This window comes from Lactuca sativa, chromosome 9 (assembly GCF_002870075.4).
Source record: "Lactuca sativa cultivar Salinas chromosome 9, Lsat_Salinas_v11, whole genome shotgun sequence".
NCBI lineage: Eukaryota > Viridiplantae > Streptophyta > Magnoliopsida > Asterales > Asteraceae > Lactuca > Lactuca sativa.
Genome location: NC_056631.2, coordinates 17,321,384 through 17,338,684, shown reverse-complemented (window position 1 = coordinate 17,338,684; position 17,301 = coordinate 17,321,384). Strand labels below are relative to the sequence as shown.

The 17,301-nt window shown below is 33.4% G+C and overlaps 1 protein-coding gene across 2 annotated transcripts; it reads left to right on the top strand.

Moving 5' to 3' along the window:
- The first annotated feature begins 8,138 nt into the window (after nucleotides 1-8,138).
- LOC111903952 (uncharacterized) lies at nucleotides 8,139-9,070 on the top strand. Of its 2 annotated transcripts, none has more exons than XM_023899730.3 (2): nucleotides 8,139-8,297; nucleotides 8,412-9,070. In XM_023899730.3, the coding sequence occupies exons 1-2, from the start codon at nucleotides 8,290-8,292 to the stop codon at nucleotides 8,935-8,937; spliced, it is 534 nt and encodes a 177-aa protein (XP_023755498.1). In that variant the 5' UTR covers nucleotides 8,139-8,289; the 3' UTR covers nucleotides 8,938-9,070. The 2 variants fall into 2 exon arrangements, with proteins under 2 accessions (XP_023755498.1, XP_023755497.1); XM_023899729.3 differs by having other exon boundaries at nucleotides 8,143-8,297; nucleotides 8,373-9,070.
- The last annotated feature ends 8,231 nt before the right edge of the window (nucleotides 9,071-17,301 follow it).

Below are 17,301 nucleotides of genomic sequence, written 5' to 3'. Positions count from 1 at the left end.
TTCTTAAGGATCTACCCTAAGAATCAGCTATTTCTCATTCATTCATTCCTAAGGATCATCCTAAGGAAACAACATGAAGTCCATTGTTGCCAATGACACTTTGGTCAAGCGTAGCTGCTAATCTTGTCACTTAGGCACAGCTGCCAGAATTGGGACATTTCCTATGAGGCGCTTCTGCCGGTATTGACCTTTTAACGCCACTGTCATGGTCATAAGGCTCCCTATTAGGCACAGCTGTTGATACTGTCCTTAGAGCGTAGCTGCTAGGACGTTTACCGTAGATCTAAAACATCTACGGGTTGTGGCGCAGCTGCCAGTGCTCATCTATAGGGTACTTGGTCCACTGCTGCCAATGTATTACCTATAGGGCACTAGGTCCGTACTACTAATGTTCCTCTATTTCAGCTTTTATCCCTCATCATTCATCTACCCATGTTTTACGCAACATATTTTGTAGATATAAAATACTTTATACAGTTTACATCATTTAAAACATGTATAAAAATCTTTCACCAGCATAGACAGCAAGTATTAAGACAATATGCACACATAACACGTAATTTATATTTAAAATACTTCATATCTATGTGTAAGATGAAAGGGACCATGCACTCACTTGAGAAGGTGGTGACTCGGTACTCGGACAGCGCTTCGTTTACTTTAAAATAATTTCCTTCGACGAAACCTAGTATTATTACCACTAGATTTTAGTCTAAGATTTACCGTGACTAATTATTAGTCTTATTATTATTATTATATAAGCGTTTAAACAATACTTTCCAACCACTATGTACAGACAGGGGCCAGACATAAAACACCGGAGGGCAGGACCATTTTGGCATATAGCACTTCTGAAATCCAACAACCCTATGCGGCCCTTTAAACCAGATTCCCCGTACCGCGAGTAGTTAAAAAGATATTATAACGACACTTATATAATTCATAATAATAGCTCAAATATTTATTATAAATTTATAATAACAATACTAATTTTAAATATAAACTATATTTAAAATAGGATAAGCATAACTTACTTACAAGGGGATTTTAGCTAGGAGTCGGGCTCTGTAGGGGCAGAACTTCGTCGCTGAATCTTTCTAAGAAAGATTCGTGCAGCGCTTCAGCGCTCACCTTACTATACTAAAACTACAGAAAGAGAAGTCGAATCACGAGGGACCGAAATGCTCGGGGGATAAGGAGAGAAAGACTCTTGAATCAAGAGAATGGTGCAAGAAATATGAGAGCCCAAGGCTCTTATTTATACTAATTGAATTTTCAAAAACTACCCTCCATAATTACTTAATGACCTTTTAGTTATATAAACAACTAAACACCCCTCTATAATACTATTTTAAATGGATTTAATGATATTTGTACTAAACTAATGTCGAAAGAACTCAACATTAGTCTTATAATGACCGCATCGTCGATACCTTTCTAATGATATATACATATGTATATATATGTGTACGTATACATGATTTATACTTTATTTTAATACGTAAATATGCTATTATAATTTGTAACTCGTTCATACGAACTCCGTTTTTGACGTTCTTTATATCCACGCGTAGGTGGAGACGTACTCTACAACTTTCGTTTAGACTCCGTCGGCTAATTTTGACTTTATTTTTAAAGTTATATTTTTAACAGGCCGGGACAGGATTGGTCCGTTAAAATCTCATAACTTCTTTATCCGATGTCCATTTTCGTCTGTCTTTTTATCGTTACGCTACTAATAACGAGATCTTCGATTCTTGTTTAGGTTGTGTCGGCTAAAAATCAATCGATCTAAAATTCGAATTTCGGGTTGTACATCGCTAATCCGAAACTTCGAAAAATCATAACTTCTTCATACGAAGTCAGATTTGGGCGTTCTTTTTATCTATGTTCTTAGTTTAACATATTCTACGACTTTCGTTTAGAGCGCTAAGGCTAAATCTCTCTCTATCATAAATTTACTATTTACGCTTCCCGGCGCTGTGCCGGTTCTGACGCGAAACTTCGACGGGTCATTACTTCTTCGTTATAACTCGGATTTCGGCGTTCTTTATATGTACGGAAACCCTGTGACATATTCTACAACTTGGTTAAGATTATTTATTCTAAATAATCTTTTTGTCGAAAAGTCGTTTTCGACCCCTATTGCCTCTAAATTGACTAGCCCGGATCTGCAGGCGTTACATGCAATCCTACAAGGTCCTAACACTTAGTGCAAGTAGTTCCAAGTCTCTAGAGTGGTTCTCCATCACATATAGTGGTGAAATACCTTCATTTGACTCTTTTATGTATCATTACGTGCTAATTAGGATCAAATCGTGTTCAAGGCTTCACTTGAACACCCAGATTTCCGTATCGATCCTTCAATCAAACCACTTACCCGAGGTAAGTTCATACCCCTACATTTTTCGTGTTTTTAATGTTTTCAGGGGGGAATACAATCCAAACTCAAAGTATTTTATTAAGTTTTAAAATTATTAATATAGTCCAACGATTTCCATGTTTAATAACATATTCGGATATTTTATCCCTTTTTGTAATATGTTGAGCATAAGGGAAACTTTTATTTTGAAAATCTAACTTCATAGCTTTTAGAAAGGTTTTTATAAAGCATTTTCCATATCAATTCTAATAAACTATAATGGGTATAGTTTGGCATAACCCTCTAGGCAGTTTTTACCAAATCAGATTTCATGGATGAATATGTATAAACTATGGCAGATTTAGTTTATGTTATATATTTTCTCATGAGTATAAAGTACTATTATTCAAGGATAATTATTGTTTTATACTGTTTCTAGCTAGTAAACTAGATTATACATAATTGTGAGGCTTTACTTCAATACTGTACCCTTAGGTGTACATGGATAAATTCTATCTCAGTATAACCATAGTCTCCTAGAGGGAGAGCGTGAGATTTGTGAATAGAGCTATTCGGGACTGACAATCCCACACCTAACTGCTAGCTACAGTTAGGCAGGCATGCCTAAGGTGAACAAATGTCATTTAGCTTAAACGCCTGAAGAACGTTATAAAGGTCTCTAGGTCATATCAAGTATGGTTATACGACTCGCAAATAGGTATAAACTAACTTTGGTTTACGGATCTACTCTTCATTTGTTTTGTTTTAAGTAATAAAACTAATTTTATATATACTGATAGTAATCAGGGATTTCTAAACTTGTATCTCTACCTCTAGGACGGATAACTGTTTTTAGGGAAAATATGGGATTTCCTAGGATAACACCGGCATCTCTAAAACTGATGGTTTATTTTCTACTAATAGATATTCATATTCATTCCATGATTCCTTGGATTGTACATATCTTGTATGAATCTGGAAGTCATGGAAGGAATGGGTTTTCAAACATGCTTTTCATAAGAAAATATAGGATTTTCTTGAGGAACACTTTTCAAAAGGATTCAAAGAAACATTTTCCCACCAAAACTAAATGCTTATGAACTCACTAGCTTTTTGCTGATATTCTTTCAAAACTGCTTGTATTGTCTGGAAATCAGTAGGTAGGTACCTTCCGAGCATTTTGAAGAAGTCGGAGCGAATAAGATCAAGTCTTTATAGTTTCCTTATACTTTTGATGTATTCGAATCAGATTTAAAACCAATGTAAACTTATTTAATTTTCATGTATGCATTGTTTGGTTGTGTTTACTATGATTGCTATTATGCACTGGTTGTGATGTTAAAGATGACGTCCTCCACTCCGAAACGATTCCACCATTTTGGTTTCAGGGTGTGACAAAAAAGACCACCACCTCTCCTCTATCCCCATCATTATATACTTATAAAGCTTGCATTTTTTTCTTGAACCACATTCATTTGAAACTCCCATGCATTTTTTCCTTTCACCACATTCATTTGAAACTCCTATGACTTTTCAATTTCTTTCTAATAATTATTATAAGTTGGTTGATAAGGTTAAATAAATATCAAACCTAAAGTGTAATCATATATAAAATAAATTTCAATATTAAAAAAATATATTTTTTCTACTTATAAAGTTTTTTTTTAACTTTTAACATATTATACATAATTTATTAGGTCTAATATGTTGTATGTAAACCATTATCATTTTAAAGCTACAACTTTTGATCAATTTGTATAAAATACTTAAATTGTTAATTTAAATATAAGTTTACAAGATCAACTTAAATATAAAATTTATTTCAACTTAAGCAACCCAAAGAATATTTTGTAAATAGTTAAAAGTAATAAATTGTAGTGTCTTTCTAATAATGATTATAAATTGGCTAATAAGGTTAAATAAGTATCAAACCTAAAGTGTAATAAAAAATAAACTAAATTTCAATATTAAAATAATATTTTTACTTCTACTTATAAAGTTATGTCTTTAACTTTTAACATATTATACTTAATTTATTAGATTTAATATGTCGTTGTATGTAAACCATTATCAGTTTAAAGTTACAACTTTTAAACTGTATGGACAAAATACTTAAATTGTTAACTTAAATATAACATTAGAGGATCAACTTCAATAAAAATTTCAGTTCCACTTAAAAAAACCCAAATAATATTTTGTGAATAGTGAAAAGTGATAAATTGTAGTGTTAAATACAAAAACTAAATTGTAATATCAATTCACTAAAATATTTTCTAAATATATTTTATAATCGTTAAAAATTTTGAAATAAGTAGCTTAAAATAACTTACAATAACAATAGTTAAAAATAACTCTATATAAATGATTATATTGTTACCTTTAAAAAAAATGTTTGATGTTTTAAATAATTACACTAATAGAAATTAAAACGTTAAGAAAATAAATTTTAAAAATGAATTAACAATAACAACAACTATAAATAATATTAAACCATATATTATATTTAATTTTATTTATGAGTAACCTGCAGGTAGATGTCATTCAAAAGATTGAGATTATGCAGTTTTAATAGATGTATATATTAAATATAATTCAAAATAATCAATATACTATATATCAACTTAGTATACGGATTATTATATCAAATTTAACAAGACATTATTGTTATATCTAAAAAACATATATTTGTAAAGATTTCAACTATATAGATGGTTCTGCGCAACGTGCGGGCACTCGCCTAGTTTCCTTATATAATTTGAAACGTAGCCAACATCAATTTTTAGAATCAAGCACTCTTGTTCCTCCTTTGCGATTCAAGAACCCTCTCATTCCTACATCAGTGTTTCATTCCCACCACCTCCGATCCCCTCCTTCTTTCCTCCGATTCCGACAAACAAGATCGATTTATGTCATACACCGATCAATTTTGAATGTGAGAAATCGATTTTTAGATTTCTCTTTTTCAACCTTTGTGGGAGATTCTTTGACTACTTTATATGGATTTAAGGTTTCATTCCATATAGATCGTATCTAGAACATAAATGTAATCAGGTTTTGTCAATTTTGGGTTCTTTCATTCAAAGAAAGTCATCGAAAATTGCAAGAATGGTGGTGGTGTTCGATGGTTTCCGACAAAAATAAAGGTTGAGGCAGTGACGATAAAAATATTTGTCAAAATGAAGATGACCAAAATCACTAAAATGATCAATAATTAAGCCACTGGTAAAACAACAAACTTTTTTATATCAAAACTACACTTTTTTAATAGAATTTGTCAGAAAAGTCCCAACATTTTTGGAAAAGTTTCATTTAAGTCCCATTTTTTTTTTTGCATAAAAAAATCCAAAAAACCGGCTAAATCTTACAATTTAACCATTTTTTACATTTTCAACCGGTAACTGTTTACGTGGCAGGCCAAGTTGGATTGGGCTGCTAACGTGGCAGCTAATGTGGCATGCCACGTCAGCCAATAAACCTTAAAAAAACGTAATTATGAAGAAAAAATAGCCTACTCGAATCGAAAGGAACCTCACCCACCAAACAAACGCCACTAGCCGGTTAGGCTAGAGGATATAACTGCTAATTCTCTTTCACGCTTATATATATATATATATATATATATATATATATATATATATATATATATATATATATATATATATATATATATATATATATATATATATTATTAAAAATGAAAACGTAAACATAGGTCTTTTATATGTAGTTTTTAAACTTTTTTTCTTCATTTAAACGAATTTATATATATATATATATATATATATATATATATATATATATATATATATATATATATATATATATATATATATATTATGTGTATAAGAATGTATTTAATTTTTTTTATATATGTATTTATTTAATAATATTAATACTATAAATTTAAAAATAATAAATTTATTTGTGTTTTTTACATATTTTATATGTGTTTTTTATAATTAAAAACATCTATATACATATTTATATGTATTTTTACAAATCATTACATATATACATTTTCAATTTAAAGGAGGATATTTTTTTTCCTCGAATTGTATAGTTCAATACATATAGATTGAAGGCAAACAGGCAACAAGCTGCGCCGCTAGCCCTTTCTGGATAGCAAACCAATTCTTTTGAAAACTATATTTGTGGATCTAAGAGACATGACATTAGAATGCATGACCCGTTAGACTATATTGAGGAGTTCCACCACCTCTGGTGCGAGAAAACCAAATGTATCGAATGCAAAAGGAACAAACACATGTTGATTTGTTATACATGCATTCTCGTGCTTTACCACTTTGCACGCAGCGGCATGCCCAGCTATGAAACCCCCGTTCCCCAAACCAACGAGAGGAGAGACCCCAGTAAGATCTACGCACGCATGCTTCCCTCCTATCCATCCAAAGACCAAAATGTCAGCCGGTCTAAGTGTGGACCTTCCATCCTACGGGTCCGTCAAAAAGGTCACTGGCCCTTCTTTCTTCACAGAAAATATATATATATATATATATATATATATATATATATATATATATATATATATATATATATATATATATATATATATATATATATAGAGAGAGAGAGAGAGAGAGGTAGGTAGGTAGGTTCCGTTGAGATTCAAAATAAAATAGAAATCTCGAGATTCAACCTCAGCCACGTATTTCGCATCTGCCGCTCTAACCCTTCGGCGTACCGGCGCGACAGGTCTGGTGTAATCATAAATGATTACACAGTGACACCCGTTCCTTTCTCCTCCGCCACCATCCCCACCACTGTAACCGCCACCGCCACCACCACCACCACCATCTCTGACACCAATCGACCTCATTTTAGTGTTATGTTATTTTGTTTTCATTATCTACTGTGTGCATGTATGATTGATTTTGGACCAATCATTTTAGTTATTTTAAAAAAGTAATTAATGCATATTACATGTTGAAGATATAATAAATATTAATTACATCTTCAGCATTTAATATGCATTAATTACTTTCTTAAAATAACTAAAATGATTGGTCCAGAATTAAACATACATGCACATAATAGATAGTGAAAACATTTGAATCTAATTCTCTGTCTCTCTCTCTCTCTCTCTCTCCATATATATATATATATATATATATATATATATATATATATATATATATATATATATATATATATATATATATATATATATATATAAAGGAAAACATTGTAATTTATTTTTTCATTTTGCAATAGTTGCTCGTAAGAAAAGAAAAAGACTAAAAGGTTTTCAACCTAGTTAGTCGCCGTTGCGTTTTGGGTGATTGAAGTCCCGTGTTTGAATCCCATTCTTTCCGTTTTTCTATCTTAAAAATCATTTTTTTTCTTTGAACTTTAAGTAAATGAAATACATTATATATAATGAAATACATTATATATAATTGTGAAGGAAGAAAAGAAAATATATCTTCTTGCCTAAATGGTAGGTCCCTGGTTCGAAACTCCCCCTCTTCGTTTCCATCGGCAATTTTATTATTTTTAAGTGTAATGAATCAGCATGCAAAAAGTCAAAGAGGGTTAAATCTTAGATTTTTTTATTAAAAAAAATTAGGATTAAAGTAAAACCTTTTTTAAAATATTGAGATTTTTTTGAAAATTTCTCTTTTTAAATACCAAACTTTTTTTTATATCAAAACCACACTTTTTAATACCGATAAAAACATTTTGGCAATTTTGTCTATATTCTATTTTTTCTAATTTATTTAGATTCAAATTTACACTTCTATTTATTGGGTTGTACATATGTGGCTTACATCTTTTTATGACAAAGTACCATTTTCAAAGCTACTTGTGTCTAATTGTCCTCACCATCATGTCTTCCTCACGCAACCCTGCAACAAAACCCTAAAATCTACCCTTCACTTACGAAGTGGAGCTTTCAAGTTTTAGTAATGGCAGAGTAAGCACCTATCTCACACATACTAACTGTGTTTTATGTATCTCAAAATCTTCGATTTGCATTTTATTCTTTCAGATCTAATGGATACCCAACTTACTGTGACCAACAAAGCAGATCACGATCTTCTTCAACATCGACAACGAGTATTCACGTAACAGCACTTGACGGTCTCGTAAACGTCAACTCCCTCTTCACAATCGCCGTCTTCGTCGGTCTCTCTCTCACAACTCCCGGCCAACGCAGCCTCGAGAACCGATCCGCCTGTGACGCCGATATCTCCGTCGCCAAAAAGCTTTTGGTTTTTGAAGTTGTATCGTTCAGCTTTTTCCTTTTCTCATCTCTGGTTGCTCAAGGTCTTAAACTCGCCATCAATCTGCTCAACAGTACCGATGTTGATGAGGCTTTTAGGGCACACATTAATCTCAAGGCGTTGAGGTTCGGGATGCTCGGATCGGCTATCGGATCGGTTATGGGGTGTTTGTTCCTAATGCTCTCGATGGTGAATGTGATTGAGATTCGATTGGGGATGTTGTCTTGTGGAAGTAGATCCACTGTGAATGCTGTTGCCTCCATGATTGTCCTGGTGACCTCTGCACTTTTGGTTTATATTTCCACTGCTGTTTATGCATTTTTACATTAGAATCGTTATATATTCATCAACTAACCCTCCCTTCAACTTTTAATTTCAAGTTTGTTTGATTAAAAATTGTGATAATGCTTGAACAATACTTGAAATATTGCCCTTTTGAATCACAGTGGTTGATCTCTTTTCAGTTTGTTCCATCATTTTCGAACTAAATCTCTTTCTATTTTCGACTTGAACTTCCTAAATATTCGATTGGGGGATACTGTCACTTTCCTGTTTCCTGAGGGAAAATAAAGAATGCCATTGGCAATGAAGTCATGTGAAAGTCGGTTTTTTTTCCTTTGATGATGCAGTCTGTCGTTATCGATCAAACAGGTCAATGGATTCACGAAGAACAATTTACCTAAATGGGTAAAATAAAATAAAAACTGTACATCCTCAAATGTAAGGTTGTCAAAATTTAGATGATACATAAAATCGTTTTACGTTTTTGACCGTAAAGATTGAGATTGGCTCCCACCAAAATGATATTAAAATGATATTAAGGGGGTGTTCGGGATTGCGATTAACGATCAAAAGTCCTTTTCGGTAGAAGGACTTTTTACAAAAAGTTTTTTAAAAACTTTTTAAAAAGTGTTTGGATAAAAAAAAAATGGTTGGATTAGCAACTTAACTTTTAAATGTAAAATTACAAAAAATCATTATGACTTTTTGAAACCCTTCATTTTACTTTATATAAAAAGTCATTTTAAAAAAAACTTTTCTATTACCCAAACATTTTTTTTAATTTTTTGAAAAAGTTAAAGGGAAAATGAAACTACCTCTTATGCGTGTTTACATATTAGTAACTTCTTATTTTTTGTATATAAGAAAGCAACTAACTTGTTTTATCTGTGTAACATCTCAAAAATCATGAACAAAAATTTTGTTTTTAATTTAATACTAAAACCATAATTGTCAAACCATTAATTTAATACTCCGGCATTGGGCCCCGCCCGACATAAGTCCCGCCTGGCATCGAGCCCTGTTTGGTATACAGATTTGTCTCTCTTAGGCCTCATTTGTCTCCGGGTCTCGCCCACTAAACACATACAATCATATAACATGCTAACACATAAATAAACATACTCTACTGTATCCTTGTCCTAAGAAACATACTCTGCTAATAATGAGATACGGAACATCGTCCGTACTCAGCTAGTGATGAGATACGGGACCTCACCCACACTCACCTCCCTACCAGGCACATACAAGTATCACATAGACAACAATTATAATCTAACATGCAAACATTCCTCGGGCACCCGCCCGACATCGGACCTTGGTCTGGAATAACATACTAGCATACAATGCCTAAGGCTAACCCCCAAGACTTCCTACTCATAGACTACATGGGCTGACATTGTGGCCTTAGACACATTCACAGAGTGAGGAGACTAACCTTGCACTGCTGAAGCCCTTGCTGGAACTAGCTGAGTACGGACGAAGTTCCGTATCTCATTATTAGCAGAGTATTTTTCTTAGGACAGAGATACAGTAGAGTATGTTTCTTTATATGTGGCCTAAGAGAGACGGATCTGTATACCAAGCGGGGCTCGATGCCAGGCGGGGCCTGATGTCGGGCGTGGCCCGATGCCGGAGTATTAAATTAATGGTTTGACAATTATGGTTTTAGTATTAAATTGAAAACAAAATTTTTTGTCATGATTTTTAGGATGTTACACAGTTAAAACAAGTTAGTTACTTTCTTATGTACAAAAAATAAGAAGTTGTCAATATGTGAACACGAATAAGAGGTAGTTATATTTCTAAGTTATTTTCCCAAAGTTAAAAGTCAAAATTAATTCTAAAATATTCAAATTTGCTCGTCAACTTTAACTTTTTAAGCATCATCATTTTTTGTTGCTATAAATCGTAAACATTAAGAATAAATAATCTTAATTAGAAATATGATCATTTTGATCATGTACAAGTAATTGTTGCTATAAATCGTAAACATTAAGAATAAATAATCTTAATTGGAAATAAAATCATTTTGATCATGTACAAGTAAGACGTAAGATCACAAAAAATTATTATAGGTGTTTTCAGTTTAATTCAAAATGAAATTGATAAAAATGTGAAGCTCTAGAAAACTTCTTGTAACTTGTGACTTTCGATTTCAAGTTGAATAGACGAATTTTTGATACCCGACTTTATAATACAGATAAAGAGGTGAGATCGGGATAGTGTTTTATTTGTATGATTTTAAAATCGTAAAATTATAAGATCACAACTTTGCCCAAATGCATTATTAGTTCATGTATTTAAAACTATGACAGTTACGTATTTAAAATTAGACGAATATCATAAAATTCCTATGTGTTTGACGTGTAATTTAATAAAACCTTGATATTTATTTTTTTGTTTTTTTCATATTTCTTTTCATATTATATTTTAATTTTTTCATCTTTTTATTTTTTTTATTTTTTACTTATTTTTTTCGTATTATTTGTTTTTATTTTTTTGTATTTTAACTATTTCTTTATCTTTTTCAAAAAATGTAAACTATATTAATATATTAGATTATATTACAATTGTGGTAATTTATAGTTTTAGTAATTTTTTATTTTTGTTCAAGTATATAAAATAGTTATATTTATATTTCTAATTTCGGTCCAACTTATTTTCTTTTTATTTTTTTTGTTCTTTAGTGCTATTATATTTATGTTACGATTTTTTTTTTAAAATATAGCTTGTTTATTGAGAATTAATGTTGCAATGTGTGATATAACTTTCAAATTAAATCATATTTCTATATGTGATATCAATAGTTTAAATTCAAGTGAAACGACCCAAAATTTTCATTTTTCAATATAACCAAAAACCATAAATCTGAGTATCATATCATAAAACCACACACTATGTATCTCAACCATAGTAAAAATATTGTGAGGAAAACTGTATCATAACTGTAACATATCAAAATCAAGAAACTGAATCAACTCCCAGGATAAAAACTGAAGATGTGGTGTGTGCGATGTCATCATCCCGAGCTCTTCCCTTTGCTTGCGGAAGTACCTGAAACCAAAACTGAAACTGTAAGCACGAAGCTTAGTGAGCTCCCCCAAACTACCACATACCATACAATACATATAAAGCACATATTGGGCCTTGCCCACTGCATCGGACCGAAGTCCGGAACTGACTGCATCGGACCGAAGTCCGGAACTAACTGCATCGGACCAAAGTCCAGAACTGACTGCATCGGACCGAAGTCCGGAACTGACTGCATCGGACCGAAGTCCGGAACTGACTGCATCGGACCGAAGTCCGGAACTGACTGCATCAGACCGAAGTCCGGAACTACTCATCATAGCATGGCATAACACATATCAACTAACATAAACACATATACTACATACTGCATCGGACCGTAGTCTGGAACATATAACACACAACGTGCTTGAATCACGGAGACATCAAGCATACTGAACTACTGCTTCGGACTGAAGTCCGGAACTGCTACTAACTAAACGGGCCGGCATTGTGGCCGTAGACCCGTTCCTACTGGAAGGAAACTCCCTCGTGAACTGGCTGCTGTGTGTATGGCTCTGGAAGCTAACTGCTGCTGCTCCGGTATCTCCCCGGCTACAAATCCATAACACACTCAATCAAATGCTAATCACTGCACTGGGGTAAAATGACTCTTTTACCCTTGGTCAAATTCAACTCTCCTGATCAAAGTCAACTCTCCTGGTCAAAGTCAACCCACAGTTGACCTGACTCGCCGAGTTGGGCCGCTAACTCGCCGAGTCCCTATTCTCACTTCTCAACCCTACTCGCTGCTACTCGTCGAGTATGGCATCAACTCGACGAGTTCCCTTTCGAATCAAAAACTCAGGCAATCTGCATCCGACTCGCCGAGTCGTATGAACAACTCGACGAGTTGTTCTTCGAGCTAAGAAGATTGCCTTGGACTCGCCGAGTTGTATGAACAACTCGCCGAGTCCCTCCATTACTGAGTCTGACCTCAAACTCGCTGAGTCCACTCTACCACTCACTGGTCCCACTCGGCATCACTCAAAAAGGGAAAAATCGGGGACTCGCGACTCGACTCGCCGAGTCGTTCTTCCTACTCGCCGAGTCGCTTGCATGCAGCAACTCTAAACTCGATTCTGCTTGAATCCAGTGTATAAAACTTATAGATATGGGCTCCCTTAACTCGATTAGCACGTAAAGATTCTATCTTTACGTGCCCATATGCATCCATGAAGCTAAAATGGCTCAAAAAGCATAATAAAGGCTAGATCTAGGGTTTTCATGCAAGGTATCTTCAAAAAGGCAATAGATCCGGGCTCTACAACTCCTAAATGAACAGATCTAATGATATCTCGACCTATTAGGGCATCCATACAATCATAAGGCTTGAGAAAAGCATCAAACTAGTTCTAGAAGAGTTCTAATGGAGGTTTAAAGCATAAAAGGGGAGGAAATCCGAAGAATACCTCAATGAACTCTGATTTGCCCTTGGATCTTTGCTCTACACCTCTTCTCCTTGCTCCTTTCTTCTTCCTCTTCTTCAAGCCTTCAAAATTTCACACAAGAACACTTAAATCTCTCAAGGATGGATTAGGGTTTTCTCACAGTTCTCTGAGGGTGAAGGAGGCGAGATTGGGGCTATAAGGTGGATTAAATAGTGAGCAACCCAGGGATTTAGGGTTTCTTCCAGGCAGGCAGACTCGCCGAGTCCCGAATATGGACTCGCCGAGTCGCCGACTAACACGTGCTCAAAATCCCGTCCCTACTCGGCGAGTCAGGCCATGAACTCGCCGAGTCCCTCTTGCAAACTTCTAATTAAATACTATGGAATCATCATACCGGAGATGGGTCGTTACATCAAGATAATATTTTTCAATTTGATAATAGACTAAAAGAAATAATAATAGTCGGTCTCTATAAAAAAATTGTTATAGTATTTTATATTGAATTCAAGTTCATTTATTTGAATAAAAAAACATTAGAAAAACCATAAATAATTAAAATAGAAAAACTAGAAAACAAAAGGTAAAAAAAATCAAATTGTTGAAAAATAAAGTTAAAAATGAAAATAAATAAAATACATATAAAAACAAATATATATATATATATATATATATATATATATATATATATATATATATATATATATATATATATATATATATATATAAACGAAAATAAATAAAGTATACAAAAAACGAAAAATAAAGTTAAAAAATTATGTGCTGTAATTTTTGCAAACTACAGGACCAAATTTGAACTTTAAACTCAATTTTAGGACTGATTTTGCATAAAAAAAGTTAACAAAGTTAACCATGAAATTCGTTAAGTGGGCTACGGTAATAATTCTACGAGAAAGTTGTGGTCATAACAATAATAATAAAATTGTTATGGCTTTTTCCAATCAAGCATTAAAAACTTAGGACTTTTATGATATTAGGCTTTTAAAATTCTTGGTTAATTATGTTAAAGACCTAATACTTTTGTTTTTTTAGTTAAACTTAACTATTTAAATAAACCTTCATACTTTATCAAAAATTTCATTTTGTCTACTATATTTAGTTTATAGTAAAGTTGCACATCTGGACACCTTACTCTGAGCTAAGGAAGAGATGCACAAAGCGAACTGGTTTTTTTAAAGCCCAAAAAAACTGAACCTGTATTTAAATAATTGGTTCAACTAAAATTGAAATGTCAGTTAGTAATATGTTTAAATGAAAATTGGAAACCAGTTTTCCTAAAAAAACCAAACCGAACTGGTTTAATGCAATTTTACTTCCAAATAACGAAAAACGGTCAAAGATAACACCGGTTTTCAAAAACTATTATTTGTGCACCTGTAAGCCAGGGTTAAAAAATGCATGGCCCACATCTATGTCAATAATTCTTATGAAGCCATGAAGGTGTAGCATGGCGGAGCTATGCCCAAATGCTTGACTTTTGTGGTATTTTATGTTTTTCATACGTTTTTCCCGATCTAGCTAAATAAAGGCAACATAATTAAGAGCAATGCATCAAAGTATATCAAATCAGATCATGATTTTAAAAAACTTACAAAACAAAAAATAAAAATCAGTAACTAATAAATTACAAAAATACTCGGGAGGTAAACTAAAAATATTATACTTCTCACAATATCCCCATGGTTGCCTGGCTTGTGGTGTATGAGTTTTTTTGGAACAACAACAATATATAAACACACGAAACCAAAAAAAAAAGCTAGCTTGAAGCTAGTAAGTACAAAGGTTAAGAATTGGCGATTGTAGCCAAACATTTCGCGCAATCCTACTCTAACATCATGTTTCATATAATTTCTTATTTCAGGGTCATAGACTGGAATTCGATTGTGTAAAGGCTTTGGGCCTTAAGGAGGTAATGGTTAGACCTTTTGGAAGGAGGCAATAATGGTTGCGAAATCTCAACCTTTGAATTGTGTTTTGGGCCGAAGGGTAGAAAATGGAAAATCATATGTCGGGGTTTTGCATGAAATATGGATTTTTGTTTGAGAAGCTTTTGTCCAAGATATCCAGATAATATTGTAGGGCTCTTCAATACCTTTCTGTGGATATAAAGATCATCGAAAACGGAGTTGTAACGAAGAAGGTATGATCGTTTGAAGTTAGGAAGGTTTTGGGTTTAGCTTACTACGCATGGCGTACAGAGTCAACGTTGGGCGTACTAGGCATGGCTGATCACGGAGGTCCAACCTGGTACGTTAGGGTATGTTGGGCGTACGAAAGCCTAATGTAAACCCTAATATTTTGGTTTTGGGCCCTATCTAAAGACCTCAACTCATTCCAAACCCTTATTAGCTTCAGCCTCTATCCTCTCTAACCCTAATTTCTAAAGCTTATCCCTATTTGTGAGATGCTTTAGTTTTTGAGTGCTTTGGAGTGTTCTTCGTGCTTCTTAGAGAAGGAGCTCATTGGAGAAGTGTTGGTTGCATTGGAGTTTGTAGATCCATATATTGTTCACATTGATCTTTCTTCTGGAGGTATAAAGCTTGAATCTTGATGATGCATTTGTTAGATCTAGCTAGTTTTGAGTATTATGAGCTTTTGGTCACTTTAGCATAAAGTTTGGATCTTGAATTTTGTGACCTTTTTATGGATAAATTTGGAAACTTTAATTGATTCATATATGAAGGTGAGAAACATGGACTTAATGGATTAAGTTGAGAAAGATGTACTTTTGGTCCCTTTGAGGCTTAAAAACGAGATCTTGATTGTTTGGACCATTCTAATGGATAAAGTTGGAAACTTTATCCATTATGGAGCTATTAGGAATCATAAAATTGTGATTTTGGTCCTTTTATTCCTTCCATGCAAGATTTATGATGTCTTAATGGATTAATAAGTTAGGGTTTTAGCTTTTGGACATTTTGTGGGCATGGAAATGATGGGTTTTGAGCATTCTAACACTCCTATAGTGTACATGCAACCCTAGAAACCTCGTATCTATGTTTTCTCTATTATACATGCAAATTTGATTTCCAAGGTTCTCAACCTAACTAGCATGTTATGAGGTACTTGTAATATAAAAACTTTAGTAGAATAACATACCTTTTCTTGTGGTTGATTGTTTGGAGTCTTGAGAGCCTAGCACCAATAATGTGGATGCCTCAAGTGGAATCACAAATCACCAAAACACCTTGGAAGACTTGAGAGAATGGTATGCACCAAGTAGAAATCGCCCCACCCTTTGTACTCACACACTAGTCTTATTTCATGTGCCAAAGACCTCTTTATATAGTATGGAAGATTAGGGTTACATCCATGTAAACCCTAATACCCATGACCTTTCATTTCCATAGGATCCATGGGTTAAAAACTCCATGGACTATCCATGCAAGCTTAGCCCATCCTAAATGAACTTGGCCCATTCTATATATATATAAGTGTCCATATTTAATCAGTTCCTTTTGATCACTAAGTTAATTCTAAATTAATTCTTGATCAATACTAATTCAATAATATGATTTCATATTAATATATTATAACTAATAATATATTAATAAATCATAACTATATTATTCTCAAAAGATTATCCATATAAATTGTTTCGGTGAAGTGCAACCCAAATGGACCATGTCGGGTCGGGTCAAGTACATACCAAATATAGTTACGGACTTAGACACCTTATCCAACATGAAATTCATAAAGGTGGAAACTTTATGACTTAAGTCGATGTTTTGAGTCTAGATCTGAGCTCTGGACAAAAGGCCTTAATATATAAAGTGCTTAATGGAGGAGTGAGGGCAGGTCGCGTATGCTGGGTGTACTCAGCAGCCTTGGACTTTGACTTTCGTTGACCGTTGACTTTTTTACCAAGTTTTACTCTGGGTCACACTTAAGGATGTTGGGCTATTGATTAAGATTCTATCTGGTTCTGGTGTTA